Source organism: Momordica charantia, assembly GCF_013281855.1.
Source record: "Momordica charantia cultivar OHB3-1 chromosome 4 unlocalized genomic scaffold, Mcharantia_2.0 BLBB01000004.1, whole genome shotgun sequence".
Lineage (NCBI taxonomy): Eukaryota > Viridiplantae > Streptophyta > Magnoliopsida > Cucurbitales > Cucurbitaceae > Momordica > Momordica charantia.
This window is the reverse complement of record NW_028275162.1, coordinates 25688776-25716446: the sequence shown is the minus strand read 5'-3', so window position 1 is coordinate 25716446 and position 27671 is coordinate 25688776. Positions and strand designations below refer to the sequence as shown.

The following is a 27671-nucleotide window of genomic DNA, read 5'->3' as shown; positions in this document are numbered from 1 at the left end:
ACGGAATAGGATATAATTGTTTCTGTTTTCTAAGCCAATGATCTGAAATACGAGAAAGAGATATATGAAAGAGAGAACTCAACTTTTCAAAATAAGTTTTTTTTTACCTGATGTTGATGTCACCATGCCTGAAAGTTACCATCTTGCCCTTATTGGTGAAGACACATGAAACCTTGTTGAAAGAGAAGCAAAAGAGATCTAGCAGAAAAAGTATGTCGTCTTCTCCATTTTTCCAATGATAAAAAATCATATACTTTGAGAGAGTTTTAGGAACAAAAAATAAATGAAAACGACTTCTGCCTTCTAGATCCATTTGCTTACGCCTGTCTTCACTTTAAGATGGCAAATCACAATCATATGACACCAGCAACAAGTCAAAGAAAACTAATTTGCTTAGATTTCCCCACTAGATTTTAGGTCATTTACTCAAAAAGCCCAATACAATTCCAAATTCTATTCTCCACCCAATATATAAAACTTATGGTTATGGTTTATCTTTTAGGTCTTCATTAATTAAGTGTTCAAAATTGAAATTTTACTCTAAATAGGACTCCCTATTATGGCTGCGTAAGATGTCCTACCAGCAAAATATTCACGAGTAGGTCTCCTCCCTCGTAATACTAACTAATCCTTGCCAACATGAACTTAAGTCAGGGATTAAAGGTACCTAACTCCTTCCTTCATAGTCAACATAAACTTAAGTAAGAGTTAAAGACACCAAACTCCTTCCTTCATAGTCGAAGGTTTGATCTCCCAACTAATCCTTAATGAATGAAACAATAACAAATGGAGAGAGAGAAGTCGTTACTCTAAACCAATAAATTTTATCAAGAAGTTCAGTTTCTAGTGCTCATCAACTCATTATTAAAAAAGAAACTCGCCCAATGAATTACCTTCAATTACTCAGTGTTGCTTGGAATAGTGACTATTCCAAACAACAAAGGAAAAATGTGAGAGAGTACAGGATGAATTGCATTGTTGTAGAGACTTTCTGAAACTTTGAATCAAACATCTATTGAACCCAATTGCCCAAACTCTTGTAGGCATATCCCATATTATCTGCTTCATTTGCCAATCTTTGAATATACAAGCTCCATTGTTTGTCTATCAACATCAGAGAGAACCCAAGAAGAGCCTTATACACGGATCAAATCTGAAATATTTCCACCATTCCAGAGCTTTATGGATCTACCCTGAATAACAGTATTTGAAAGCACAAGTAGAACCTTGGCTTTTGTGGGGAATGGAAATTCTATATTTGAATTTGAACTGTGGCTAACCAGTAACCATCATTGCTTTTTTATCAGCCTTCCCTCTTACGTTTCCCAGTCCGCTTTGTGCTATCCCCTTCACTAGGCGAGTCGGCATATTTTTCGGTCCAACTTTTATGCACCATAGTTTTCACATTATTAAATAACTTGCGATCCTCGCGATCCATCCCGTTTGTGGAGATTGAGTTTACTATCTTCACAACTTCATGCATAGCCTTGATTGTTTGCCTAAATCTAGACTCCCATGACTCGGCCCGTCCAACAAATTTCCGAGTGATCTTTTCGTACCATTGCAGATATTCACTTTCACCTACACTATCAATGCTGTTCTCAATAAGTTCATACCGGTCTGACCATTCTTTGAGCTCTGATGGTAATTCCTCCTTGTTATCCATTAAAGAAACTTTCCGCTTCCAATCCTCGACGTCCTTTGGAATAGGTTGAGGCAGGCCGAACTGTCTCAAACATCGGTCTGGAAGATGTCTCTCAGCCTTATCGAAACAAATTAGCATCGTTCTTGATGCACGCAAGACCAAACTATTCTTGATATCTTCTGGTACAACAGAAAAGTCCATGTCCTTGTAGGGAAGCCATTGTACCTGTACATCAAATGCACAAAAAAGTCATGCAATCTTCAAGTTTATGCAAGGGGAAAACATAAAAAGTCGTACAGGCAACTCACATCAGAGGGATGAAGGGAATCCAGGGCCTTACGATATGTGGGCAAATTTATTCCCATTCTGGAACCACTTCTATTTTCTGTCCATTTAAGTAGAAATGGGAAACAATTCTCTGGCTCCTTTTTTAATTTGGGTCGGCCAATATTCAAGTGATAATAACTCCAACACTGTTATGTAGGTGAGGAAAAAAATCCAGACAGGATGTCAGCATTTACAGAGATGCTATATTATCTTAGTTGCATTGAACTCTAAGTTACCGACATTCTCCAATACTAAAAGAAAAGAGAGACGAGCTTACATGCCTGCAGTAATGTTAGCGAACCACTGATCGTGCGCTGAGATTTAAGAGAAGCATTGCCTAGAGCTCGATACAAGAAAGCCAAAGCTGCAGCACCCCAAGCATACTTTCCAGCTTCATCAAAATCCTTGAATAATGAAAGGTACATGACACTAACTTTGTTCCCACTCGTCGAGGCAAATACGGTACTGCCTAACAGGTATAAGAGGTAGGCACGAGTAGAATACTCTATTTGTTCAATCGCTGCATCTTCGGGACATTCAGAGAAAACCTCCTTCAACCATGTTAGCTTCACAGCACCCTTGAAATCTGTTGGTGCTTTCCCCAGTAAGTTTTCACATAGCGACTTGGGGTCAACATCCACATCTGTAACAGGTTTTCCGTCGATTGATAGTCCAAGTAAAAGGGCAACATCTTCGAGTGTTATGGTCATTTCTCCAACAGAAAAATGGAAGGTATTCGTTTCCTTTCTCCATCTCTCTACTAGTGCTGAGATGAGTGCACAGTCAAGGGTTACTGCTGGCATCAATCTCAAGTACCCAAATCCAGCCTTTCCAACCAGCTCAATCTGTTTTCCTGTAAGTTTCCATCTTTCAAGAATGGAAGTATGCTCTAGACATCTAAGTACACCTCTTTCCTGCAAGTATTTTTCAGTATACAACAGTCAGACTGTACTTGACACAAACAAATGAACCAAACAAAGCAAGAGCCAACGTCTCATCGGTATATTTACTGGGTAATAAAATGGATACGATATCACTGACCAAACCTCCAAGAAGACTAAAATCCATTACCTTTCCATCCCAAATGTCTGATGATATGTGATTATCTTGCTCTTTGAGAATCAAGGGATCATCTGGTCCAGGAGTTGCACTGGAGTCCATTCTCTTAGTTAAAGATTGCAAAAAAATAAGTTATACCAAATTTAAGCTTCGGCCGTAAAAGAAAACCTCACATAGTCATCAGCCAATGCAAAGCAAGATCATTCCACAGATTGATCGCCTGTAATTCAAAGAAAATAACCTTAGTTCAGAAAAGTTCTTGAGGTTGGACTTTCAAATTCTTCAACCGGCTGAAGCATTCAGGGTTAAGTTCCAAAACAAGGAGATTAAGTTTAGTTGATACAATCCCAATTTGGGTACACGGCCAAAGTTCCAAACGACAATCCATTGTGCCTCTCTCTACAAGTATAATCAAGAAGTACAAACATGATGTGGCAAGTGGATTCAAACACTTCAAAATCAACAATTAAAATATGCAAACACCTAATTCTCAATTGTCCCATATTGATATTATGAGATTGTGACAAATTTTTTTTTCCGTCCAAACAATACAGCTCAATGGGGAGTAAAGACTATTGAGTAAACTCGTATAAAGCACCTTTTTGGCCACCCAAAGATCTAATTATACAGAAATCAGAACAACGAATTTCCCTGTATTTTCGAGGCCGTTCAAACGACGGCAAATTAATCCGAAAAGTAAAACAAAAATAAATGGAACGCTATATAAATTGTAAACCAATTCAAGCTACCAGAAACATCTCGCCGGAGAAAGAAACCAATATGGCTCACAGATTCCGATATAACATGGGGAAACCACAAATTACAGCAAAAGCAAAGCTGGAGGATGAAGAGACAATGTAAGACTTACGGAAGAGCTGGAGAGTGATGGCGTTGAGAAATTTGAGGGGCTTCTGCCCTAATTGTTTGTTGTTCTCTATTTCAGCTTTGGTTCTGTGGTTCTTTCATCTTTGATGGCAATGGCAGTGTGGACTGTGCACCATGAAAACAGTCCAAAATTAGGCGATGAACCGACGTCGTTTTGATAGCTGTACTGTTTCGTATTTGTATTGGACTCTTTTTTTAATGTTATTATTATTATTTTTCTCTGATACGTACTTGAAATTTGGTTACTTATTTTAGTTGTCATAATTAGTTTGAAAGTTTTGATCTTACGAAATTTAAAATTTAAACTAATAGTCCTTGGGAAAAAAAATATCAATATGAATTAGTTTTGTTATTATTAAACTTTCAATTTTATATCCTCGCTAATTTTAATTAAAATAATAACATAAAGAAGAAGACCCACCTTGAGAAAATAAAGTAAGGTGGGAAGTTAAATTTTCTCAAAATTCACAAATTATTTATATTTATATATAAATTAATTTTGGTGTCATATTTATCTGAAATTATAATTTTGTACTAAATCTCTATTTGTAATAATTAAAAGCACTTGATAATTTATCAACCACGATAGCTTATGATAAGGTAAAAATTCTAATACTTGTTCAATAACATTTGTCGAAGCCTATATGTTATTGAAGGTGTGGAATTACGAGTATATTTATAGAAGAATGAAATACTCCGTAATAAAATTACGATACTAATCGGACATGACGTCTGACTGACATATCTTATCTCTTTGAAATCTACTTTTTAAAAAAATAATGATAAAATAAGACCGACGAGATAGAAAATGACTCGACCATTGAGCTAAGCTCGCGCTTGAAATTAGTGATTTTTTACACTGCCTCCGGTTAAAATGAGTGATTGAATTAGGCTTTATTCCCATAAAATTGTTAATTAGGGTAATAGACAAAATTCTCCCTTCCGACCCAGCGCCCGGTTTTTGAGAGCTGACAGACGGTTCAAACACTGAGCTCGGCGTCCTCTTCTTCCTCCAATCCACAGGTAATTCTCAAACTCTGAGCTCCAAGAACTTTGTTATTCCATGTTTCATTAAATATTTCTGACACCACTTCAAAATCTCTATCAAATGGAACTCTCTGGATTTTTGGATTCTGGGAAAGCTAGGATTAAACTTTGGAACTTCTTCTCCTGGTTTATTGCGTTGATGATAAGATGAGATTCTGTTTCTGAAATGCTTCAATTAGGCTAATATTTTTACTTTTGTAGTTACTGATAGAATAGAAGTGAGATTACATAGAAGTAGCTCACCGTCTTACTGGGGGGACTTCTTTGCGTGGTTGTTTAATGGAGTAAAATTGGTGCCACGGGAGTGGAACTAGAGAAGCCAGTTTCTCCATTAATTTATTATCAGGTGGGTTGTCCTGTTTTCGTAAACTGCATGTAATATTTACGGTGTCTGATGCTTCTTACTTAGTTGGCTCATTCATTCATTGTGCGCATGAGTTTCAGAAAGGGCGCCTAGGGTTCTATTTGCAGCGAGGGCTCCTTGTGAAATTTTGTATAATTTATTTATTTGAAAATAAATTGTGTAATATCCCATATCTTAAAACAATCTATTTAAGAAAGTTACATTTTGTTGAACTTTCATGGTATTATATTTTTCCATATATAAAGAATTTATATTGTGTGTTTGATAAGAAAGGTTTCTCTTATTTTTCTTTATCTTATTTTCGGCTTAAGTCTCTGAGAAGAGAACTATCACGTTTCAGTGCATTTCACATTTTAAAGAACATGGTGTATTTTATTTATTTTTAATTCTTTAGCAATTTCCAGAGCAGGATTCATGCTACATAGTTCATAATCAATATTGTTGTACAGAATCAGATAGATCCCATGGATGCGGCAGTTGCAGATGTCAGAAATTTTGTTGTGGGAGATACTGATGGTGCAGAAGTGGATGGCTTTCGGCATCAAGTTGATGAGATTTTTCTGACGGTTGACAAGGTAGAACACTGTGATATATTGATAACCTCATTGCTTTGCACTTTTTTCCTTTTTGCTAGTTCTATTTCGCTTTTTTTCTTTTTGTTGGAGCGTATAGTTGGCTTGGCAGACCTAGTATTCTCTGGCTGGGTGAGGGTGAGGTGACCTAATTATGAAGTATTACCGTTTGCTATCCATTATGTACTTAAAAATAGCTAAAATCAGGGGGAAATACTAAGTACTTATATATAATTGTCTTCTTGTTTGAAATGCAACAATTTAGTCTTTGCAGTGGATATGGTTTTAAGTAGTCTGTCAAGCCTGTTTATTCTTAATAATTGGAATGAAAACATGAAACAACGTTTTAAGAGATGGTTTGGCAACCTATGCAATCTGACATGTATTGCAACTGAAGCCATTGGGACAACTAAGTGGATGAAAACTACTGTTTATCATGGCAGTAAAATTAACCACATATGAGTGGATATCATCTCTTAATTTTGTCATCTCATATCTTTATCAAATTATTAAGGTGGGGGCTCACTAGTTCTTTGGAAGGTGGGGGATCACTCATCCCCTGGCCTTTAGCTGTTCTTTTAAATCAATACAGTTCTTCGTTTCCTAAATAAAAAACAACGACAACAACAACAAAATAACTTGAGAGACCATCTAAAAATTAAAATATTGTTCCCGTCAAACTGTTAGTTTGTTAAACTTGATCCCCTTAAATCTTATCTTTGCAGCTTGAGCAAAGAGTGAATGAGATAGAACAGTTCTATTTGACATTGAAAAAAAAGCAGCCAAGTGGTAGTAAAGGTAGCTCTATTGTAAAAGACAAAGATAAGGACAGACATGTTCCAAGTCTTAAGAAGCAGCAACAAGATGCATCTCGTAGAGAAGCTGCAGCTGCAAAGAGAATGCAAGAGCTCATGCGGCAGTTTGGGACAATACTGCGTCAGGTTACCAACTCGCTGGCTTTTTGTTCTATTATATTGCTAATCGTCTGTGTTATTTTCCCTCTGCATGTCATCCTATTATTGGTGCCTTGCTGATATTGAACTTTCCCAGTTGCTTCTTAGTTCACACGTACACAACACATTATTCACACAGGGGATTGACTTATTACTGGACAAACATGTCATTGCAAGAAATTTAGTGATCCAAGACTAATTTCTTTAGCAGCATAAACAATTAAACATGTCTCTGGCTCTTGTATGCATTCTGAATTAAGCAACATTGTTTATCTTTTACCAAACTTCAATGACATATTTTTACCTCCTCCTTCCTTGGAGTGGAGTTATTGATAAAAATGTAAAGCTACAGCTCCCACATCTGGACATATGGTCTTGGTTGAGTGCATAATATTTTTTTTCGTGTCTTTTCATGAGGCTAATATATTGTTATATTCTGCATCGACTTTCAGATCACGCAACATAAGTGGGCCTGGCCTTTTATGCAGCCAGTGGATGTGGAAGGTCTTGGATTACACGACTACTATGAGGTAAGGTCTATATCTCTATCAAATATACATGAATATTGAATGCTGTACATATTACATTTTCAGCTATCTTATGCCTTGAATCTTGAATGTATATGTTGCTTTTTAATTGATATATTAGATGCATTTGATACAAGACTTGCAATCAGGCATTTTGATTTACATCACCAATGTTTTTGGCTGGAGTCCCCAATCTTTGAAAATGGAACGCGTTTATGGGCCCAATTTCTAGTTATTTTCTTAATACTTTTTATATGAATAAAAGGATTTTGTTTAGGTCTTGTTTACGTATGTGAATAGGGCAATGAATCCTTGATTATTTTCATACTATGGATCATTCCTGTTGGAAAGACAAATGTGATCCCCTTACCATTGCAACACCCCCCCACTTTTGCTGTACATACCACAATGGTAATTGGGTCTTCAAGAGGGAAAACTGTGATTACATTAGCTCTGAGCATTTTCCATCATCTCCTTGGTATGCACTCAGGTTTTATAATCATTCAGGTAACATATGTACTGCATTTATTAGGTTATTGACAAGCCAATGGACTTCAGTACAATTAAAAATCAGATGGAGGCTAAGGATAGTATTGGATATAAGAATGTGAGAGAGATATGTGCCGATGTGAGATTAGTCTTCAAGAATGCAATGAAATATAATGATGAGAGAAGCGATGTTCACGTTATGGCGAAGACTTTGCTCGCGAAGTTTGAGGAGAAATGGCTTCAACTTCTGCCTAAAGTCACCGAAGAGGTAAATTGTTAACTTTGAGAACAGTTCTTGAACGGATGAAAATTCCTTAATCAATTCATGGTGCCTCAGAGTTCTGGATCTTCAGAAAGATGGTTTCATTTGGTTGAATGATATGCTAAAATATGGTTGAAGTTCTAAAAAGACTTCACCTTCCAGGAAAAGAGACGAGAAGATGAGGAAGCAGAAGCGCTGTTGGATATGCAACTCGCTCAGGAGGCTGCTCAAGCAAAAATGGCTAGGGACATAAGTAATGAGGTTTGCTGTCCACCTTGTTCCAAGGATCTAGCTATCTTGGGAAAGTTTGTCTGGAGATGGCCTACTTCCTTTTGCTCTTCCTATTACCTTATATCGGAAATACAATAAACTGTTTAAACATGGACACTGAACTGTTTACAGATTTATGAGGTAGATATGCAACTGGAAGAGCTCCGAGAAATGGTCGTGCAAAACTGCAGGTCCATTCTCAACTCTGGCTTTCGATGTTGTATTTTGGTTCTGTCAATTGATATAAATGGATGATTGTATTATTATTGAAGACTAATCTATATGTTCTAATATGCGTTTTTTAAGTCATTTATAATACGAACCGAATGAAAGTACACACCTTGAAAAACTTAAAATCCATATAAATAAGAGCCAAACTTATTTTCTTTTTAATTTTAGATACACAAATAAAAGCACTGGCATTCCAAATACAATGTAGAGTGTTGTATGTCCCAAATAAAACCTTACCATTAGTATGCCGGTGGAGGCTTGGTAATTAAAATTTATGGGTAGTTTAGGTCTGGTAATGGTCGGTCGATGTGCTTGTGACATCAGAAAATGACTTGCACTCCATAGACAGAGTGGACTAATTCTACAATTATGTGGTTTAGAAAAATATCAACTGAAGAAAAGAGAAAGCTTGGAGTAGCCCTCACCAAATTGTCTCCAGAAGATCTCAGCAAAGCATTAGAGATTGTAGCTGAAAATAACCCAAGTTTTCAGGCTACTGCCGAGGAAGTGGATCTCGATATCGATGCTCAGGTTGCAATTTATATATTATCACAAAGAACTATATCCTTCCCCGCCCCCACCCCCACCCCCAATGTGACATAGTGATTAATTGAGTTTATTGCTGCATCATGTAGAGTGAATCTACGTTATGGAGGTTAAAGTTTTTTGTTAAAGATGCCCTTGAAGTTCAAGCTAAGAGCTCGGCAAGCACGGGCGGTGGCAACAACCATAACCATACAAGCAGCAATAATATCAACGGTAACAACAAAAGAAAAAAGGAGATTTGTGATGCTATAGCCAGAACAGCCAAGAAAAAAGCCAAAAAGGCCTCTTCTTGAGATGCAGTGGATATGGAAGAGACCATAGTTTCACCCTTTTTGTAGCTGAAGCATCACAAGATTTTGTCCTTATTTCTGCACATACTTAGATCTTGGATCTTAGTTGCCTTTAGTTGCTGCTTGTTTCTGTAACGCGTTATAAACGGTATTTCGGAAGAGATCGGTGTCTATGTGAAGAATTATTATTAACAAGCTAACCTATGAATATCGTTTTTTTTCTCTCCTCCTGTAGTTATAATGTATGGTCTGTTGCGGGTCGAAAGGCAATCTTGTTGACTTGCTAAATTGTCGAATAATTGTTACTTCAAGCAGGAACTTTCTGAAGACTGAAGATCAAATATCAAATTGATGATAATATGTCTGTAATCCGAAACCAAATGTCACTAAAACCACACCCCTGCAGAGCACAGCCGTATGATGAGACCCAGACGTGTGTTTTGGTGTAGCAGAGACGGGAGGAAAGAGGAAAGAGATCACATATGGGCAAAAACTTACAATAGTTTTGAACCTTTTTTTTCTTTTTTTTTAATCTTTTTTTGTATGGATTTTTAACCATCTCGATTTTTTAGATGTGTCGTATTTACTTGAGTTATACTTTGATTGATGAAGTCATATATTAAAAAAAAATCATGAAGTTATTTTTTAGCACAACAAATTGGGGTACGAGGCTTCGAAATTCCAATCTCGATAAGTTGGCTTACAAGTTAAAAATAATACATAGATTAAAATTTTTAAGGTTTAAAAGCAAAACTTGAAAATTTGAACAAATATACAAAAAAAAACCTTCTCGAATTGGGAAAAAAATAATAAAGAAAGAAATCGAGAGAAGATTATGTTTTTATTTACATTCACGAAATTATGTTTTTTTTTTATTATTATTTGTTGAGTTAACAAAAAGTGGGGTGTGTTCAAGATTTTAAATGTTGATGTATTTTTTTTTTGTAAATATAAATGTTGATGTCTGTTATCGATAAAATATCAACGTCAATAGATATTTAGGTAAGAGTTAGAGAAATTAAACATTTTTCTACTCCTAAAAAAGTTAGAGATAATTAGTATTAATAATATATATTAATGATATTTTTAATATTTTGTCGATTTTTTTTTTACTAGGATGGAAATGTTGATTTACTTCTTGTCAACCCATAAATACATGTACAAATCGATAGCAAAGTTGATATGTCCACGGATATCTAATACCATGAGTGATTTATCTTCGAATTAGGGAAAAAAAAGGAATGTTTTACTTTAACACGAGCAATTATTATTATTTAAGAAACTTTTATAAATAAACAATTTCGGTAATTAAAAATGGGGAAAAACTAAAAGAAAATAGTCAATCGTCATTCGTCAGACACTATTGAAATCGGTTCGGGGCAGCTTCACTGACTGGACTGAGTCACTGAACCGACACCGTAGATCGCTCCGCCGGTGCCAATTTCACCACCCTGAAAACGACCTGGTAATTCTCTCATTTTCTTCCTCTTTTCTTCTTCTGCTTTTCGAGCGTCTGAATTCCAGTGAAGCTGCGTGGATTCGGTTTTGCAAGATTTGGATTGCTTTTGCGTTTTGCCGTTTGATTACTCGGAGAATGTAGGAAACCGCACATGGCGGATAGTTCTAGAAAGGAAATGGCTCCTTTTAGGGAACTCTTGTGTTTTGCGAGCGTTTTTAGGATGTAAACGCCGTGCAATCCTGTAAGTTTTCGGCATACCATTTCTCAGCCAGAATTTGAAAATTGAGCTGAAGTTTTCTTGCTTGTTTCTGCAATCTAAGGTTTTGGTTGACTCTTTGACATGATTCAGCCAACATATTGCATTCGCCATTTGCTTCCTTCCTGGAGAGGTTTGTTTAGCCAAGGCCTCCTTTTAGTTGTTTAGCTTTATCAGTGGAGGTCGGATTAAATAATAGGAAGGTTTATTTAATTGTTCATAGCAGTTGCGGTGTTAAGAAAATGCTAAAATAAGAGGAGCTTAGGCCTCTTATTGTTCTGAGACAGAAGATCATCCAGCACAAGATGATGATGAACGGCATTTTGAATATCTGACATTTCAAAGTTGTAATATCAGTATAATGCCCTTACCAAAAATTGTGTAGTGGTTTCAATATAACGGGGAAATATCTAGACCGGTTGTTTAGATAAGGTTCCGTTATTCTCAGGCAGATACATCTTAAAAGTAAGAGTTTAGAACCAAGTTCCTGATGTTTCTAGAGAAGTACAGTTAAAATGGTACCTGGTTTAAATCAAAATTGATAGCAATCTCTTGATTTAATTTTCAATTTTTACCAACAGTATGGTGATACTCCCATACTGTGCCGCCCAAAAATTCTTACCATGAATGTTGAAAATGTAGGTAATATGGAGAGCCCAGGTCCAAACCACCCTCCTGAAGTAGATTCGTTGTCAGATGGCTTTGTTGAGAGCTCTGCTGAAACTCAAACACCTTCGACTCAAATTTGTGAACAAGCAAAGCCATTAGATTGCAAAGACAAAACTCTACAAGAATCTGATTCTTCCAATGAGCAAAGCCGTGACATTGTGGAAGATTTTCAAACTGAGCAGGGCAATACAGAGAAGACTCAAAAGTTGGAAACTTTTCCTGTTGCTTTATCTGAAACAGAGAATTGTTGTACTTCGGAAAGTGTGGAAAAGGTGGCTGACAAGGGCTGTACGGAACAAGCAGAAACTGCCGTTCTTAATGTGGAAGAAACTTTTACCGAATCTTCAGTTGATGAGTCTGGATGCAGCATAAGAGGACAAGCTCAAGAGGAATCTCAAAGTTCAGAGAAGGGTTAGTTTATTTACCTTGCAGGGTGCCTTTTTTGTTCTTATTATTATTTATCTTAATCAGGATACCAATGAATTAACTGGGTACATGAGCTTCCTTTATTTCATCTAAAAGAATTTCATTCAAGGCATGCGTGGGATGCTAAAAATGGTTGGCAGGTTGGGGGAACAGGACGTCCATGCTAGTGAGACCAAAAGAGAAGTATAGATAACAGAAAATGTTTTTGATATGCAGCTATGCTGACATCGGGAATTGGGACAATAAAAATGAAAAGGATGCAAAAAGAGATTTTGTCCTTCATGTAGTATGAGTTGGTTATCAAGTTGCAAATGTTAGTAAATTTAGTTCTGATTTCCCAATGACATGGATCATCTACATTCATCCCCCCACAATATTTTTTTGTTAGTTTGAGTGACAAAAATAAGTGGAGTCTGTCGTTTCAAATACAAGAAACACAGACCCTGTAAAGTGTAATCTAATAACTAATGTGTTTAATTTTGTTTGTTGCAACTACTGTGGGTTCCCAGTCAAAGGAACAAGGTATAAATGTTGTGCTTGAGGTTATGAGTTAAAACTAAAGAAGTCACCTACCTAGAATTTCAAATGTCCTACAAGTTTTCTGATGCCAAATATAGTAGGATGAGGTGGTTATCTTGTGAGATTGTTTGAGATTAGCTCGGAGCTTCACAGTTTTGATGCATGTGTTTCTCAAATCTATTTATTAATATCTCCTATCACTTTGTTTCAGTCACTGATGGACATATAGAAGCATCAACGGCACATGAGAGGGAAATATCTTCGGCAGAGGTTGTTCAAACTGTGAAAAGCATAAAATTCGTAAGTAATTGCACATTGCATTGTTTAGTTACATTACAGTTTAGCATTGCTATATTTATTTTGATATTTTTTTCTGCATTTGTTAGCTTTCTGCTAGATCCAGGGAATTATTATGTCCTGGTCACTTTTTTTATCTGTACTATCAGAATTATGGACTTTATGTGTAATCCAAATTACTAGTAAATATTTCCAATTGTTAACTCTTCGAAATTCTCTAGAAATTTGTTCAAGTAAGGTCATAAATGTTACCTCTTGGACTTGTTGTCAGAGGTTGCCTTTTTTTACCCCTCTCTCTCTCTCTCTCTCTCTCTCTTTGTTTTTTTTTTTTTTTGTTTTTTTGCTGATTATTACATATGGAAACATATCTATCTCCCCTCTCCCATCCCCACCTATTTTATTTTGAGCATGTCTTTTCATGTTCATCTGTGAGGACATCCTGTCAATGGATTTACTTGGACGGCAATAAGAAAATATGGTCAATAATTTTATTTTATTAGTTCACAATGTCCTTTTTGTTTGATTTAATGTGGATCCCCTTTCCATTATACTATACTAGATAAGTTATTAACACTGCATTATAGCAATGAATGCTGCATTGAAAGTCTTGTTAAATTTTTAACTTGGGATAGAAGACGTAACTTCAATGAACTTTGGCATTGCAGTGATGTACTGCTGACTGAATTTGGTTGGAAGACATCTGTGTTTTTCTCCCCATGTCTTCAGCATTATATTTAAAGACTAACGTGCAATATGTTTCAGGAAAGTACTGAAGTCAAACGCAAGAATCCAAAGCGTACATTTAAGTCAGAAAAGGAGTTTCTTGAATTTACGTTAAAGTATCAGCAAGTTACTGCAGAAAGAGATGCAGGCAAGTAGAGATGTGAACAAAAATCCTGGAGAAGTTTCACTTTTTCAATTTTGTCTGATTTTCAAGTTCTTTAGGTTTATATTTCATTGTTCATATTTATTCCAGATGATGATGTATGTAGGCTATTCATTGTTCTGCAAAAGGTTGGTGTATAACAACAAATAAAACTCTTTACCGACAAGAGTAGTATGAAGTTAGAAGTACGAAATTTGTAGATTGCAATTAGATTGTTTTGATGTTTGTTGACCGTTTGAAAACATCAACAAGGGTTTCTCAATTTCAATGCAAATTCTAAGCTGAATGATCTTTCTTTCATGTTTTTCCTTTATTTTCTGCAGTTTGACTAAAGCATTCTGTTGGAAATGAAAATTTTGTTTCTTAGTCGACCTATGGGCTATGGATGGACTTCTTTATTTTCTTTGAGAATGTTCACCAGTTTGTTAACTCGTTGTAGTATTAGAATGTGAAGATAATCCACAATGCTGCAATATATATATATATTTTGATGCAGAAGAGTTATTTGTTCATGTTTGCAGATGTTATATTGCAGTATAAGAATTCTTATGTTCAATTGTTTGAAGATGGATCTAATAATTCTCTATTTTATTGTAATTATTTTTTGGTGAAAGATTTAGATATGCTGATAGCCTGATGATATTAGCTGCCATCTTTCTTTCTCTCTCTGCAAGAATTATTCTTCTGTCCTTGCATGTTGCATGTTTGAATTGGTTGCATTCTCAATAATGCTTAATTTTTTGAATTGCATGCTATGGACTTATAATGTCATCATCTTCTATGCATAGCTATTGTTGTTCGAGACAAGCTCGAGTCGCTATGCAGGGAGTTGCAACGTCAAAACAAAATGCTGATGGTATGATCTGCATATTTAATCCATATAAAAGTAAATTAGTTAAATTACACTTATAACCTCGGCTTTTTTTGTGATTTTTAACGTTTTGGTCACTGTACTTGTTTATTTCAATTTAGTTTTTGTACTTTTATGGACGTATATTTGGTCTCCAATGTTAATTATTAGTTTATTCAGTTAAATAGTTATGAAAAGTTAATATGGCACTATGTGGAAGTTGATGGTACTTTGATGTATCATATAGTTGCTATATACATAAATTGAGGTTATTCAGTTGAAGTGTAAGGTATTACCAGGCATGTATGTGGGAGTATGCTTGTTGCATGCGTTGCTTTTAGCGGCCAACAGGCAATAGGAAACAGAACAGTATTTCGTTGTTTACTCATGTTTTCTTTGATGTTATCTCAGTTGATTGTTATTAAGTTGTAGAAGAAAGAAATGAAAATACGATATCAAAAAAGATACTTCCGAATAGTTTTTAAATTAAACATAAAATTAACAATTTTAAAAGATTAATCTGCATAGCAGTTTTAATAAACAAAATTGGAATATACACCCAAACAGCGCCTGGATCTCTCTGCTTTTTGCTCTCTCCAATTTTCTCTGAATTTCTATCATATTCCTATTTTTCTTCTCCCTAATTTTTCGGTTTACATCTCTATGATTACTTTTCTCTAGTTCAGTTACCTTCTAATAAATAATAATAACTATGAAAATGGAACAGGATGAATGCAAACGGGTCTCAACTGAGGGACAAAGCCTGAGAACAGAATTATCAGTTAGGTTTCAAGATGCAATCAAGGTATGAGTAACTTGATTAGCAACTCTGTAAAATAATTGAAGATCTAATGGGTTCTTAAATTATATTTCCTCCCGTAGGGGAGAATTGTCTGATGAATTCGTGGCAACAATTGCAAGTCCTGATTTTCTAAATGTGTAAATAATCCTAAATGTAACTCGTCGCATATAGTGCACAGACTCTTTGCATTGGTTACTATTTTTTCTCGTCCATAAGAATTTCAAAAATTTGTGAAAAGATTGACATGTTTGTGTAGTATGGTATTCGTCGAATATCTTGAGAACTGTCTCTTTGATTTATTTTGATATTAGTTTTTGTTACTAATTGTTTATACATTAACCAGCCCTCCTATTTATTATTAGAAGGCAGGCTTCAATATGGGAAGATTTCTTAATATAAAATAAAATAGAACAAAAATCCTAAACTTAAAATTATTTTTGTGCTCCATGTGTATCTGTTTCTCGAATTTCTAGAGGTTCAAGTGTAAGTATCAAGTTAAGATTATTGGGATGAGTAGAGGTTTATCAGCATTACGGAGATTTGGAAGGAGAGGAACAAATTAATATCTGGAGGCAAATGAGTGATAAACTGATAATAGTATTGAGGTTATTTGGGATAGCATGCCTTGTTTCCTAATTTAAGGTTGGACCTGCTGTTTGCCTTTTATTCTTTACAATTAATCTATTGGTAGAACTGATGGAATTTCTTATCAAAAAGAATAATAATGACAAAACAAAATTGAAGTGTGCACGTAAGTTGATATTGATGAAACTTGACAGGTCATTCTAAATTAGGGTTGAGCGAATCGTGACTTCTCTTTCTCTGCTTGTTATTATTTATTGTCATATTCCTCGCGGATATTAAATTTCTAAGCATTCCTTCACCAGGATGTTAGCAATAAGCTAGAAGAGCAAAAGGATGAATGCCTCGCACAGCTGAAAGAGAATGAGACGTAAGATGAAGTACATTGTTAAGAATGTATTTTATGCTGAAATAGTCAAAATAATTGTGTCATTTTGTTTCTTTTTATTCTGTTTTGCTTCTTACTTGCATGAAGGATAACCTAGAATAAAGTGTACACAGGCATAATCTACTATTACAGTATGTGTCATGTTACCATTAGCTTAAAGTAAAATTGGTGTTCTATGTTCTCTTTCCATATTGGCAGAAAGTAGCACTCCCTTGATACTTTTTTCTTGTTCTGGATAAGGAGTCACTACACTCCCATAATACTGAGAAGTATATGATAATTGTTGTTGTAAAGGTGTCTAATTGGGGCATGTTCTATACTTTTATAAAATTATAAATATTAATAGAGAAAAAAGATGTAGAAAAGTTTGACAGCAAATTGATTTATTCTCTTAGAGAAAAGAACCAGGTATACAATGACGGACTTTCAAGGATTTCTTTGAGGGCCAGTAGACTCCCATATTTGCATCTCAACCATATTTGAGCGATGCCCAAACTTGCGAACAATGATCTTGTGCCACAATGGCTCAGGTTGTAGTGAGAACTGTCAGAACCATATGGTCAGACAAGAAGCATTCTTGTAGTCCTTTTGATGCGAAATATCTCCTCCCTTGGCTTCCATTTTTACGTTCTTTCATCCTTATCATCGGACCTCCCTTTGTAGTTATCTTTGAGCATCTAGTATAATATAGTTTCTGAAGAAAACAATATCTATATTTTAGATTCTTCTATTCAAAAAATTATTTTAGTAATTAAGAATGACTTGAATTGTTAAATATGACGTTTCTTTCTCTTGGTTTTCCATAATTTTTACATATGATGTTCAGCTTAAGGAATAAACTGAAGCAGCTTATCGATCAGTTTGCTCTTTCCGAACAACAATTTTCTAAGAAGGTAAAGTTTACACTTCTGCTGCTGAAGTCAGTACGCCTTGGATGATTATTTATTTATTTTGTGGGGCTGAATTGATTCAAGATGCTTTGTACATGAAAACACAGTTGAAGCAGAAAACACTAGAACTTCAGATTGCTGATCTGAAAACTAAGCAATGTGAGGAGAAATTGAACCAGGAACAATCCCAAATTAAATCATATGCAGAGCAAATTTCACAATTATTGTCAACAGAAAAGAATCTGCGTTTACAACTAACAGCTGATGGAGAAAAATTCCAACAATTCCAAGTAGGGCTTGAGTTTGGTGGTAGTCTTTTAAATTTATTTAGAAACACATTTCATGTGCGCCTCAGAATTTTTGTGGCAACTTGAGGAGATTATCTTGCATGTTTTATATCATTTATGGAATGGTCTACCAAGTTGGCCTAATCTTAGTTTGTGTCTTGATTAATGTTACAGGACGCATTATTAAAAAGCAACGAGGTATTTGAAACCTTCAAACAAGAAATTGATAAGGTAAGCTCTACTCTTTCTTCTTTTTAAGATTTCATTTCACGGCACAGTTCTCGAAATGCTTTCTGTGTTGCTGCATTGCATGATACACTTTGATTAAACTGATATTCTACTTTGTGTTCTTGTCCCCTCAAAAAATTTTAAAAATTTATGTAGATGACGAAATCAATCAAGGAACTGAAGAAGGAAAATTCATTCTTGAAGAGCAAATGTGAGAAATCAGATGTTACTCTTATTGAGCTTCTTGATGAGGTAAACTTGCACCTACTACAATTTTACTATACATTTCTTTGGCAACATCAAACTGTAATGTCTTCTTTGGAAAATAGTTCTTTATTTTTATTGTCAAAAATATTTTAAAGAATTGTGGTGCAACCAAACTCTAGGAATCCTATTTCTTCATCATATCCTCATTCTTTTTTCTGCTTTTAAGTCATGCAAACATACTCATACCACTAAATGCATGTGCCCTATTGAGTGGGCATGTTACCATTTATGGAAACTGCATGCTGCTATCTTATTTCTTCCCACTATAAATCACTTGTGTCGACTTAAACTTAGCTCAAAGATTAAGGCAGGAGTAACATTCTTCGGTTAGAAGTTCCAATCCCCAGCTCCACCACTTGGTTGAACTAACAAAATTGTCATTTGTAATTGACTTTCACGGTTCATTAGTCGAATAATGTGCTTCATCTAACTGCCAGCAGACCAAGTCGGATTTATGCAAACTGAATCACTGCGTAGGCTAGAGTTCTCCTGTCCTGAGTTTTAAATGTATAATAAAGTTTTAACGGTCTTTACATTACCATGGCTTTTGAGTAACTTCTGGTTGAGCAGCGAGAACGCTTGAAGAAACAGCTGGAGAAAACAAAGAATCAGAAAGAAAAGCTCGAATCCTTGTGCCGATCGCTTCAGGCAGAAAGGAAACAAAGTTCCATGGGCATGGGAAGCAACAGCTCAGATTCAGCTTCAGTGTGAATTCTAATTCATTCTGTTAAATATGAAATGCTTGGGAGGATTTCAATACACTAACAACTCTTATAATGCAATAGGATTGTCTTCAAGCTGTGGAAATATTTATATTTTGATCTTAAGATTTCCATATCAATTGCTGCCAGCTTTTCTAGGATTGAAATTTATTTTTGTTATAGGAAAGAAAAAAAAACTTGGTTCCTATGAACAGAGTTATGAACCTATATTGAGTTGAAGCAGAGGAAAGGAAGTTGAAAGTAACAGTTATGAGAATGTCTTAACACTGTTACATTTGTAAATTGTAGTTTGAAGTTTGATATGTTGAGCTCCTCTCTCTCTCTCTCTCTCCATATTTTTTATTATTTTTTTTAGTACATGTGGTGGGTGAGATCATAAATTTGATATTTTAAAATTAGGGTTCACTTAGCGTACTCGATCCTTGTTTCTCGTTTTTAGTTTTTTAGAAAAATAAGTATTTGTTTACCATTCATATTTCTCACTTTTTATTTTTAAGAAATATTTCAAAAATTGTCTAGACAATCACAATTTGAAAACAACATAATCAAGTTTCTCATTTTTTTTCAAAATATAAATAAAGCATTATTTTTATCATTTTTATTTAAATGCATAATAAAAATTAAAAGTTATATATATAATATAAAAATTAAATATAATTTTTAAAAAAATGTTTTTTATATAAAAAATTATTTTTTTATTTTAAACTTTTTTAATAAAGAATAAATAACGAGAAATAATTACCAAACGTTTTTTTTAATTACACATATAGGGATGGAAAATTCGAACTTAACCATTTCATTGTAGTTACCTTAACTGGTTGGCTTGTAATTTTATTTTTATTTATTAAAAAAAACAAGAGTAAAAAAATAGAAACGTTGCTACAGAAGGCTTGTAATTTGTTGTCTTTTTGGTTCCTAAATGGCGTCGAGTGGTTTTCTTTTTACTATTTAGTATCAAGATGAATGCCTTAAACAGAAATCCACTCTATATTTGTACCTAGTTTTAAAACTGCAAATTACCAAATTGTCCAATTAAAAACTTTATAATTTGGTATTACAAATTGGTCCTGCTTGGATTTTTTTTTTTACCAACTTGATAAAATGGTATCGATTTTCACCCTAAACTTTCAATTTCATCACATCAAAAACTTTAAAATTTAGATAGATGTTGTACTTCGTACTCTCTTACTCAATTTTTGATAATTCACTAACTAATTTTCACAAAAAGTAAAGTAAAAATGCTTAAAAAAAAAAACTCATAATTTAATGAATTTTTTTCAAAAAATAAGTTTGATTAATGCATTAAATTAACTATTAAATAACTACATCAAAACCTACACATTAAAATAAAAAGACGCTCTAATGTCATTTTTATTTGAATCATATCAATTTTGTTCTAAATATGTATTTTTATACTTCGTTATACACGTATGTGAGAATACCTTTTCAAACGTAATTAAAAACCAAAATATTGGTATTTTCAAACATAATTAAAAACGAAAAATATTGGGAGGTAAAAATTACCATACTTTTCAAGTTAAGGGTGGAGATCACGGCTTAAAGCGAAATTTAATTAAATTAAAAATTTATATAAAAGTCGATACACGTAGTCAAGTTCAAGATTGGAAATGATATTATGCAAATATATATATATATGAAAAACTATCTTAAGTGACTCATTGGTTAAAAGAAGTTAAAGTAAAATAAGAAGTTTAAACTTCACTATTGTCATCTACCTTAAAAATTAATTCTGTTTTCCGATACCAAATTCTAGGATCATGCAATCCAATCTAGACACTCACGAATAAAATAATAATAATAATAATATATATATATATACATATTATATATACACACATTATGTGTGTATATATATTGAAGTGGCCCCCTACAGAAGCCGGGCAACTTGCGGATTCGTCTGTATAATCCAAATCTTTGCGAGTTTCGACCCAGCCTGAGCCTGAGGTTGGTTACGGAAAATGCCTTTCTAACAAATACCGTTTGTTTCATTCCTTTTCAATTTTCCCACCTCCATAGACGCACCACCATTGCTCTCTTCTTCTTCTTCTTCGTCTTCATTCTTCGTCTTCTCCTCTCTCTCTCCACATTCTGCAATGGACGTCGACGACAAACCCATCGACCGTTGCAGTTCCAGAAAACTCCAAACCAATAACAACTCCGTCTCCGGAACCGGAACCGACTTCTTGGAGACCAACAAGGCCGACAGAGCAATGTGGCTCTTGAAATGCCCCCAGGCCGTTACTCGCGCCCTTTCTAATTCGCCGGATGGCCCTTCTCGTCCGGTCGCCAAGGTCATCGTCTCCGTCGACCCTCTGCAATCCAATGACGACGACGATTCTTCATCTACTGAGGTATACAATACACCTCCTGCTATGCGGTTTTGGATTTTCATTTATTGCATTGTATGATTTCTTGTTTTTCTCACTCGCTTCTGCATGCTTCCGGTCTTAGGTTGGCCTGTTCCTGTATTCTTCGATTCCCATTGTCGTTATCTTAGGGCTTTGTGTTTGTTTCTGTGCATGCATTCGTCGTTCTTGGAGTTTATGATCTGTTTCCATTGGAGTTATTGATTGATTACTCAGTCTACGACTCTACATTTTATCGTTTTGTTCTTTTCTTGTTTCACTGGTAACCGAGATTTGTAGTATTTGTTGGAAGTTTTAATGACGTGCAGTTAGCCTAAATTGCCTTTTCACGATTTGGTTCTCGTGATGCTTTTCTATGAAAAAGACCCTTCTGGTTTACATGCTTGGTTTCCTAACTAACTATCAAATTTATTTGGGTAGGACCGCGGTTTTCACAACACGGGAGATCTGGAATTTACGGAGATTGAAAAAAAAACAAAGTAATTTAATGGTAGTGTTTTATCACTATCCGCTTACTAAAGGATATGCACAAGGCTGTTGTTAGTTATCCCCATCTGTCTTCATATTCGGATTGAACGAATAACTGGGTCATAAAATTGATTTTTCATTAAAGAAAAAAAAATATGAGGGATGAAAACTGAAAGGAGTAATAACCAGTCTGGGTTGGTCTAGTAGTCAAAGGATAAGTTAAAAAAATAAAGTGGCTTTAGGGTTAAGGGTTCAAATCCACCTACCTCGGATGTTAAAGTTCCTATGAATTTTCTTACAATCAAATATTTTTGGGTCATGTGATTGTCTGGTGAAATCAGTCATTGTAAGTTGGCTTGGTTGCTGCCTTGATACTCACATGAGGAAAAAAAATGAAAGGGTTAACAATAGAGTGTTTACATTGTGAAGTGCTATATGTTCCCAAACTATGCAACTATTTAGAGTTTATTCAGAGCTTTGAAATAGTTTAAGAATTTCTTCCAATCATCTGAAAGGAAACAAATTGTGGTCCTCTCTGGTTTAGTACCACGTTAAATAAGATGCTCTGTGTAATAGTTATGACTTGTAAATGGTTTTAGTTTTAGTTAAGAATTACAAGACTGTTGGCCATGTGCAAGGAGGGTCAGAAACCTTGTAGTTGAAAAACGTATTTGTCATCATAAAGTGATTAATATAACCACAATATTGTGGTTGATTGTCAATTTGTAATACTAGGTGTATCATGTTAACGATCTTACTTTTGCTTCTTAATTAATTTCAACTACATTTTAGGCAAATTTCCAAGATAGTACATCGTCATTCTCCTGTTATAAACAATGGAGTTCTTTGTTCCTTTTTTACCCTACCAATATACACAATAATTGTGGGAATTTGAACGGGTGAACAAGTTGTGGAAACCAGAAAGATGCTGATAGAAAATTAAGTTGATGTTCAGAATCTTATGTCATAGAAGATGAAAAGATTTATCCATGAAGTGAGAACAGATCCATGTGTTGTCCAGAGCATAAAAATAATTTTTGACAATTTGATTAAATAAATATTAAGGTCTTCCCTGTATTTGGGATATTTGTATGACGTGAGATGAGTTTAAACATGAGCCTCTTAGCGTGTAATCTTCAAGCCAAAATTTTCACTGACAATTTCATCATACCAGAACTTTAGCCTTCCAATTCTGATGCTATCTCTTGCTATTCCAATTATCTCGTCTGGATCTTCTTAAGAATGTTTCCTCATAACTCTTGTATTCGTTTATTACTCTGAGTTTATGTTGCAAAATATGACTCATAAAAGTAGTTCGGGTTCAAATTCCATAGATAATGTGGATTCTTTTTTCATTGGAATTCCTGTGCGCCCCTCCTTGAATTATTTGGTCATGCTTATGTTTTTTCAATTTACTTACCTTCTCAACCATGTGTGTTTATTTTCTTTCTTACTTGCAAATGCAAGAAGCGTTATCATTCTCGTTGGGCCTTATATTTTTTCAAACTTGGCTACTTACATTGCATTATTTATAGTAAAAGGGCAAATTAAAGATTGATTATGTCAACATCCATTTGCTTGGTTTCCTCAGCTAACAATGGCTCTATGATTTTAGTTCACTATGGAATTGGCTGGCACTGATTCTGGAAATTCATTAAGGTCCTACTCATTGAATATGTCGACAGACTTCATTCCAATGTCGGTATTTTCCGAGTCACCACCAGGTTGGTTTATGTCACTCTAGCCTGCTCATTAAAAAATGACCCATGAATATGAAGCTGGGAAATGTTTACTTGTAAGCTGGATGAACTATTACTCTGATTGTGATTGTTATACGAGATCCACTTTATAGTTTATAGTATGCTTTCAACTGGTATCAACGTACAATTTTTACGTTGTCAATATTTTTTATTTATTTATTTATTTATTTTAGAACATTTACATTAGTTTGATCGTCAATAACACTTGGTTTGTTGCTGTTATCCCTTTCTTATAATCCTCTTTAATTCCTTCTCTGTTCAACATCTGTTGTGTTGAAACTCAGTCAGGTACCCAGTAATTTTCGTGAGTCTTTCATGAACTTGTTATATCTGAAAGTTGTCATGTCAATGTGGAGTACGACTATTTGATCACATACTGATGAAAACTAGAACATCTTATCAGTAAGAGTCTTGAGGAGATTCATATTTGCACACTAACATGGGTTTTTGTACTGAGGTTATCTAATGTTACTGGAGGGATTTTCCATTGGTTTAGTTATAGTAGAGAGCACTCTTTCTTTTTTTTGGGATTTTCGTGATTTTCCGAGCTAGCTTACGTGCACCTTGACTAATATCTTAGGACACGTCTGACCCTACTACATTTGGTTACTAAATAAACTCGTAGGATATTAGGTACTTGAACACCATAGTTTGAACTTGTTCTCTCTATCTATGCTATTTACATTGGCCTTTATTGACCATTAGGCCAACTCATGATGTTTACAGTAGAGAGTACTAGGTATTCGAAATCCACCGGCTTGATCTTAAAAATTTCTAATTACTTTCAGGACAGTGACAAACAGATAAAAGTGGTGTGTTCTGTGGGTGTACTAGAGAGATTTCAAGAGATATAGTGCAGCTAGAACTTCTTTTCTTCTTCCAACTCCTCAAACATTCTTTTAGATCATTACAGCAGCATATCTGGTTGATGGAATCAATTCTTTTTCCATTTTAGGGAAGTTTACAGTTGAGGGGAAAATACTGAACAAATTTGACATGAAGCCCCATGATCAAAATCTTGAGAGGTATGGGAAACTCTGTCGTGAAAGAACTCACAAGTCTATGACCAAAAGCAGACAGATTCAGGTCTGCTTTGTAACTTTCTATGCAGCATACTTGACCGTTTGGTTATTTTTTTTCTTTCTTGGTTCAAATTTCCAACTATTCCATACAGGTGATTGATCATGTCACAGGAGGACATATGAGGCCTATGCCAGGGATGGATGTGACGTCTTTTGGAGCTGCAGTAATTATACTACCTTCTTTTCTACATGCTTTGATGTATTCTATTATATTCATTCCTGCATATATCAAGTAAAATATCGATTTCTCTTGCTGTTTAGGTTTAAGCCAGTGCTATATTTATTTACCCTTGTAGTCGGTCAGAAGCTTGTCCAACTGATTTCAATAATTATCTTTTACTATTGTGAACATATGAGCTGCTAAACTTGGTTCAGGAGAAGAAGAAAGTGGTGAGCAAGGGATCGGAAACAAAGAGGTTGAGAAAGGAGCGTGGCGAATTGGAGAAGATTATTTTTAGGCTCTTTGAAAGACAACCATATTGGACGTCGAAACAATTGATTCAAGAGACTGACCAACCTGAAGTAAGATTTATCTTGAATTTGCACACATATTGAATACTAAGTTTGCACGTATAGTTAGTTTATCATCTGATGTTTCCATGTGGATCAGTTTCCAGAAGTTTATAGAGAAGTAAAACCATATCACTGCACAGGATACATACAAATATAGATAAATCTTAAAGTTAGGTGAATGTACAAGTTCTCGTTAAACAGAATGGCATTTTATCAATTAATGCAACTATGGTATTATGCACATTAGCTCTTAGGCTTGCGATTGGAGTTTTACGTGGTGATCGACATGACATTATCCTGAACTCTGAGAACAAATTGTACTTTCCTATTTTTCATTTTTAAAAAGGTCACACGTCTCTCTGACATCCACATCCTTTAGGGAAGGAGCAAATGAACTGCTCACTTGAAACACTGCAGTTCTAGTTGATGGCTCGATTCTGCTTGTTGGTTAGGCTACCACTTGGATTATAATCTTATTTGAATAGGGTTGTTCTATTGGTTGTAGCTCACGTTGATTGGTTTAAGACTGAAACAAATATTAAACAAAAATAATGTGGTCATGGTTTGATTACTATTTTGTTTTTATTTTTTCTATTTTGTGTAGTAGCTTATAAACACTGCACCTCTCCATGTTTTTTTTTACTTTTTTTTATCTACTTTTTAAAAACGTTTTCAAAATCTAAGCCAAGATTTAAAGTAATTTTTAAAAACTTTCTTTTTATTTTTATTTTTTTAATTTTTAAATTTGGTTAAGAATTCAAATGTACTTGTAAGAATCGTGAATAACGTACTAAAGAAATTGAGAGAAAATACACCTAACTTCTGAAACAGAAAACTCGAGACAAAATCATTATCAAACATGGTCGTCTCTTTATGTTTTCTGTGAATATGCTGCTGTTATGTCCAGAGTCTGTTGTAAAAATGCTTCCTTCTTGCAGCAATATATGAAAGAAATACTTAAAGACCTTTGTGTCTACAACAACAAAGGTGTTCACCAAGGAACATATGAGCTGAAGCCAGAATACAAGGAGTCGGGTGATGAAACGAAATCGCGGTAGGTTTGTTCCAAGTACTGGGAAATGACTATGGTACTGGCTAACCATTTAGTGCAAGGTGTGTCTGTGAAGGGAGAGGGCTCCTTTCTTTGCTTTTTAGTCTAGGCTTTGGATTTCCTCATTGTGCATCATCATCTCCAATTTCTCGACTCACTAGTAACCACTGAAATTTTGTAGAAATGTGGAACCGTCATCGGTTTCCTTGCAACTGTATATTGTACATAGTGATCACGGTTGGTTGCTTGTGATCATATATCTGCTGTTCTGCTGTTACAAGTTCTTTTGTAATTTGTAAGTATTGATTGGATATGGCCTGAATTAAGGTTCTGTTGTTTGCAGGCTCTTGTATGCATTTCCTATCATATTTTATTTATACTGTCTTATTACTCTTTGGAGTGCCTTTTTTTTCTTTTCTTATTCATCTTCCTTCCTTCCTTTCTTTCTTCCTTTCTTTCAATTTTAGGGTGCAAGTTCCCTTCTTATAAGGCGGGGAGAGTGAGGTTTGACATTACATTTTTATTTTTTCAAAAAATTTGATAAGGTGTGAAATGAGTCGATTGAATGATATCAACATCATCTGTATCGATAAGGTCTAAATAGATAGTTAACTAAGGAAACCAATTAATTTTGCGTTTTTTTTAGTATTATAAATGTGGGACGAAAATTTAAACCTCTAACATCAAGAAAATGAATATATACTTTTTAACTATTGGGCTGATCTTGAGGCAATGTCGAAATATATAATAATGTTGTTAATATTCAAAATCATAAAAGTATGAATTTAGTTTATAGTCTATGTGGCTTAGACTAGACTAGAAATAAGTGGATAAAGTCATTAAATAAATGCATTAAAAAGATATATGGTATGAAATATGCATTTTTGTTCAGAAAGGAAGATGAAATCTGAATTCTATTTCTTGTATAATTGATTATAACTTATGAGTACAACAATTATTAATATCTAAAAGGTATAATTTATCTATATCATAAGAAATGTAAAAGTGTTTTGAAAACTAAATGAAGGGTATGTTTGGGAGTTATTTTGTTTTTGTCTTTTGTTTGTTTGTGTTTTTTTTTTGTTTGACATAGGAGTATTTTGTTTTGAAAACTAAACTAACATTTAAAAGTGGTTATGATATGGATAAAATTATTTTTTCAAATATTGATGTTTGACAATTAAATAAAAATTGATGAAACATTATTTAGAATGTCAAAATTGCACCTCACCCCTTTCTCTACTATGCTCTTTCAATATTGGAAGAAATATTTTGTCCCGATTAATTACATTGTTTCTTTATAATTACATGATACTCCTTTTCTCATTTTCTTAGGAAACTAAAAATCGGGTCCCATGTCCATTTAGAAAAAAAAAAAAAAAAAGAATTCAATCAAATATTATTTGGGAATCTCT

At 34.5% G+C, this 27671-nt stretch overlaps 4 protein-coding genes across 9 annotated transcripts; 3 read left to right on the top strand and 1 right to left on the bottom strand.

Moving 5' to 3' along the window:
* Nucleotides 1-804: 804 nt before the first annotated feature.
* Nucleotides 805-4054, bottom strand: LOC111006650 (protein MAIN-LIKE 2). Of its 2 annotated transcripts, XM_022278680.2 has the most exons (6): nucleotides 3900-4054; nucleotides 3205-3251; nucleotides 3044-3122; nucleotides 2254-2886; nucleotides 1954-2118; nucleotides 805-1870 (listed from the first exon to the last, which is right to left on the bottom strand). In XM_022278680.2, the coding sequence occupies exons 2-6, from the start codon at nucleotides 3210-3212 to the stop codon at nucleotides 1304-1306; spliced, it is 1452 nt and encodes a 483-aa protein (XP_022134372.1). In that variant the 5' UTR covers nucleotides 3213-3251; nucleotides 3900-4054; the 3' UTR covers nucleotides 805-1303. The 2 variants fall into 2 exon arrangements, with proteins under 2 accessions (XP_022134372.1, XP_022134371.1); XM_022278679.2 differs by having other exon boundaries at nucleotides 3044-3251.
* A 749-nt stretch (nucleotides 4055-4803) lies between these two features.
* Nucleotides 4804-9689, top strand: LOC111006612 (transcription factor GTE6). 3 transcript variants are annotated; one of them, XM_022278633.2, is made up of 10 exons: nucleotides 4820-4939; nucleotides 5165-5309; nucleotides 5777-5902; nucleotides 6625-6840; nucleotides 7305-7382; nucleotides 7912-8136; nucleotides 8293-8391; nucleotides 8533-8591; nucleotides 9012-9162; nucleotides 9267-9689. In XM_022278633.2, exons 3-10 carry the CDS (start codon nucleotides 5792-5794, stop codon nucleotides 9468-9470), a joined length of 1143 nt encoding a protein of 380 aa, XP_022134325.1. In that variant the 5' UTR covers nucleotides 4820-4939; nucleotides 5165-5309; nucleotides 5777-5791; the 3' UTR covers nucleotides 9471-9689. The 3 variants fall into 3 exon arrangements, with proteins under 3 accessions (XP_022134326.1, XP_022134325.1, XP_087979565.1); XM_022278634.2 differs by lacking the exon at nucleotides 5165-5309 and having other exon boundaries at nucleotides 4804-4939; XM_088123439.1 differs by lacking the exon at nucleotides 4820-4939 and having other exon boundaries at nucleotides 4954-5309.
* A 1087-nt stretch (nucleotides 9690-10776) lies between these two features.
* LOC111006438 (alpha-taxilin-like protein) lies at nucleotides 10777-19297 on the top strand. 3 transcript variants are annotated; one of them, XM_022278387.2, is made up of 12 exons: nucleotides 10777-10932; nucleotides 11825-12262; nucleotides 13008-13096; nucleotides 13856-13964; nucleotides 14768-14835; nucleotides 15557-15634; nucleotides 16519-16583; nucleotides 17428-17494; nucleotides 17599-17781; nucleotides 17953-18009; nucleotides 18163-18258; nucleotides 18844-19297. In XM_022278387.2, the coding sequence occupies exons 2-12, from the start codon at nucleotides 11830-11832 to the stop codon at nucleotides 18982-18984; spliced, it is 1386 nt and encodes a 461-aa protein (XP_022134079.1). In that variant the 5' UTR covers nucleotides 10777-10932; nucleotides 11825-11829; the 3' UTR covers nucleotides 18985-19297. The 3 variants fall into 3 exon arrangements, with proteins under 3 accessions (XP_022134079.1, XP_022134080.1, XP_022134078.1); XM_022278388.2 differs by lacking the exon at nucleotides 10777-10932 and adding an exon at nucleotides 10967-11167; XM_022278386.2 differs by lacking the exon at nucleotides 10777-10932 and adding an exon at nucleotides 11246-11315.
* Nucleotides 19298-20750: 1453 nt separating this feature from the next.
* LOC111006053 (uncharacterized) lies at nucleotides 20751-26651 on the top strand. Its single transcript, XM_022277791.2, has 6 exons — nucleotides 20751-21367; nucleotides 23466-23574; nucleotides 24566-24696; nucleotides 24785-24856; nucleotides 25068-25214; nucleotides 26144-26651. The coding sequence occupies exons 1-6, from the start codon at nucleotides 21110-21112 to the stop codon at nucleotides 26261-26263; spliced, it is 837 nt and encodes a 278-aa protein (XP_022133483.1). The 5' UTR covers nucleotides 20751-21109; the 3' UTR covers nucleotides 26264-26651.
* Nucleotides 26652-27671: the final 1020 nt, after the last annotated feature.

What these genes read in the sequence shown, in the direction of transcription:
- LOC111006650 (XM_022278679.2), bottom strand. Translation starts at nt 3,133, where the DNA reads ATGGACTCCAGTGCAACTCCTGGACCAGATGATCCCTTGATTCTCAAA. An exon ending in GTTCGCTAACATTACTGCAG is followed by an intron (nt 2,119 to 2,253) that starts GCATGTAAGCTC and finishes CCTACATAACAG; the next exon opens with TGTTGGAGTTATTATCACTT. An exon ending in ATTCCCTTCATCCCTCTGAT is followed by an intron (nt 1,871 to 1,953) that starts GTGAGTTGCCTG and finishes TTTGATGTACAG; the next exon opens with GTACAATGGCTTCCCTACAA.
- LOC111006612 (XM_022278634.2), top strand. Translation starts at nt 5,792, where the DNA reads ATGGATGCGGCAGTTGCAGATGTCAGAAATTTTGTTGTGGGAGATACT. An exon ending in TTGGGACAATACTGCGTCAG is followed by an intron (nt 6,841 to 7,304) that starts GTTACCAACTCG and finishes ATCGACTTTCAG; the next exon opens with ATCACGCAACATAAGTGGGC. An exon ending in GATTACACGACTACTATGAG is followed by an intron (nt 7,383 to 7,911) that starts GTAAGGTCTATA and finishes TGCATTTATTAG; the next exon opens with GTTATTGACAAGCCAATGGA.
- LOC111006438 (XM_022278386.2), top strand. Translation starts at nt 11,267, where the DNA reads ATGATTCAGCCAACATATTGCATTCGCCATTTGCTTCCTTCCTGGAGA. An exon ending in CAGCTGAAAGAGAATGAGAC is followed by an intron (nt 16,584 to 17,427) that starts GTAAGATGAAGT and finishes TATGATGTTCAG; the next exon opens with CTTAAGGAATAAACTGAAGC. An exon ending in AACAACAATTTTCTAAGAAG is followed by an intron (nt 17,495 to 17,598) that starts GTAAAGTTTACA and finishes ATGAAAACACAG; the next exon opens with TTGAAGCAGAAAACACTAGA.
- LOC111006053 (XM_022277791.2), top strand. Translation starts at nt 21,110, where the DNA reads ATGGACGTCGACGACAAACCCATCGACCGTTGCAGTTCCAGAAAACTC. An exon ending in ATTTTCCGAGTCACCACCAG is followed by an intron (nt 23,575 to 24,565) that starts GTTGGTTTATGT and finishes TTTCCATTTTAG; the next exon opens with GGAAGTTTACAGTTGAGGGG. An exon ending in AAGAGACTGACCAACCTGAA is followed by an intron (nt 25,215 to 26,143) that starts GTAAGATTTATC and finishes TCCTTCTTGCAG; the next exon opens with CAATATATGAAAGAAATACT.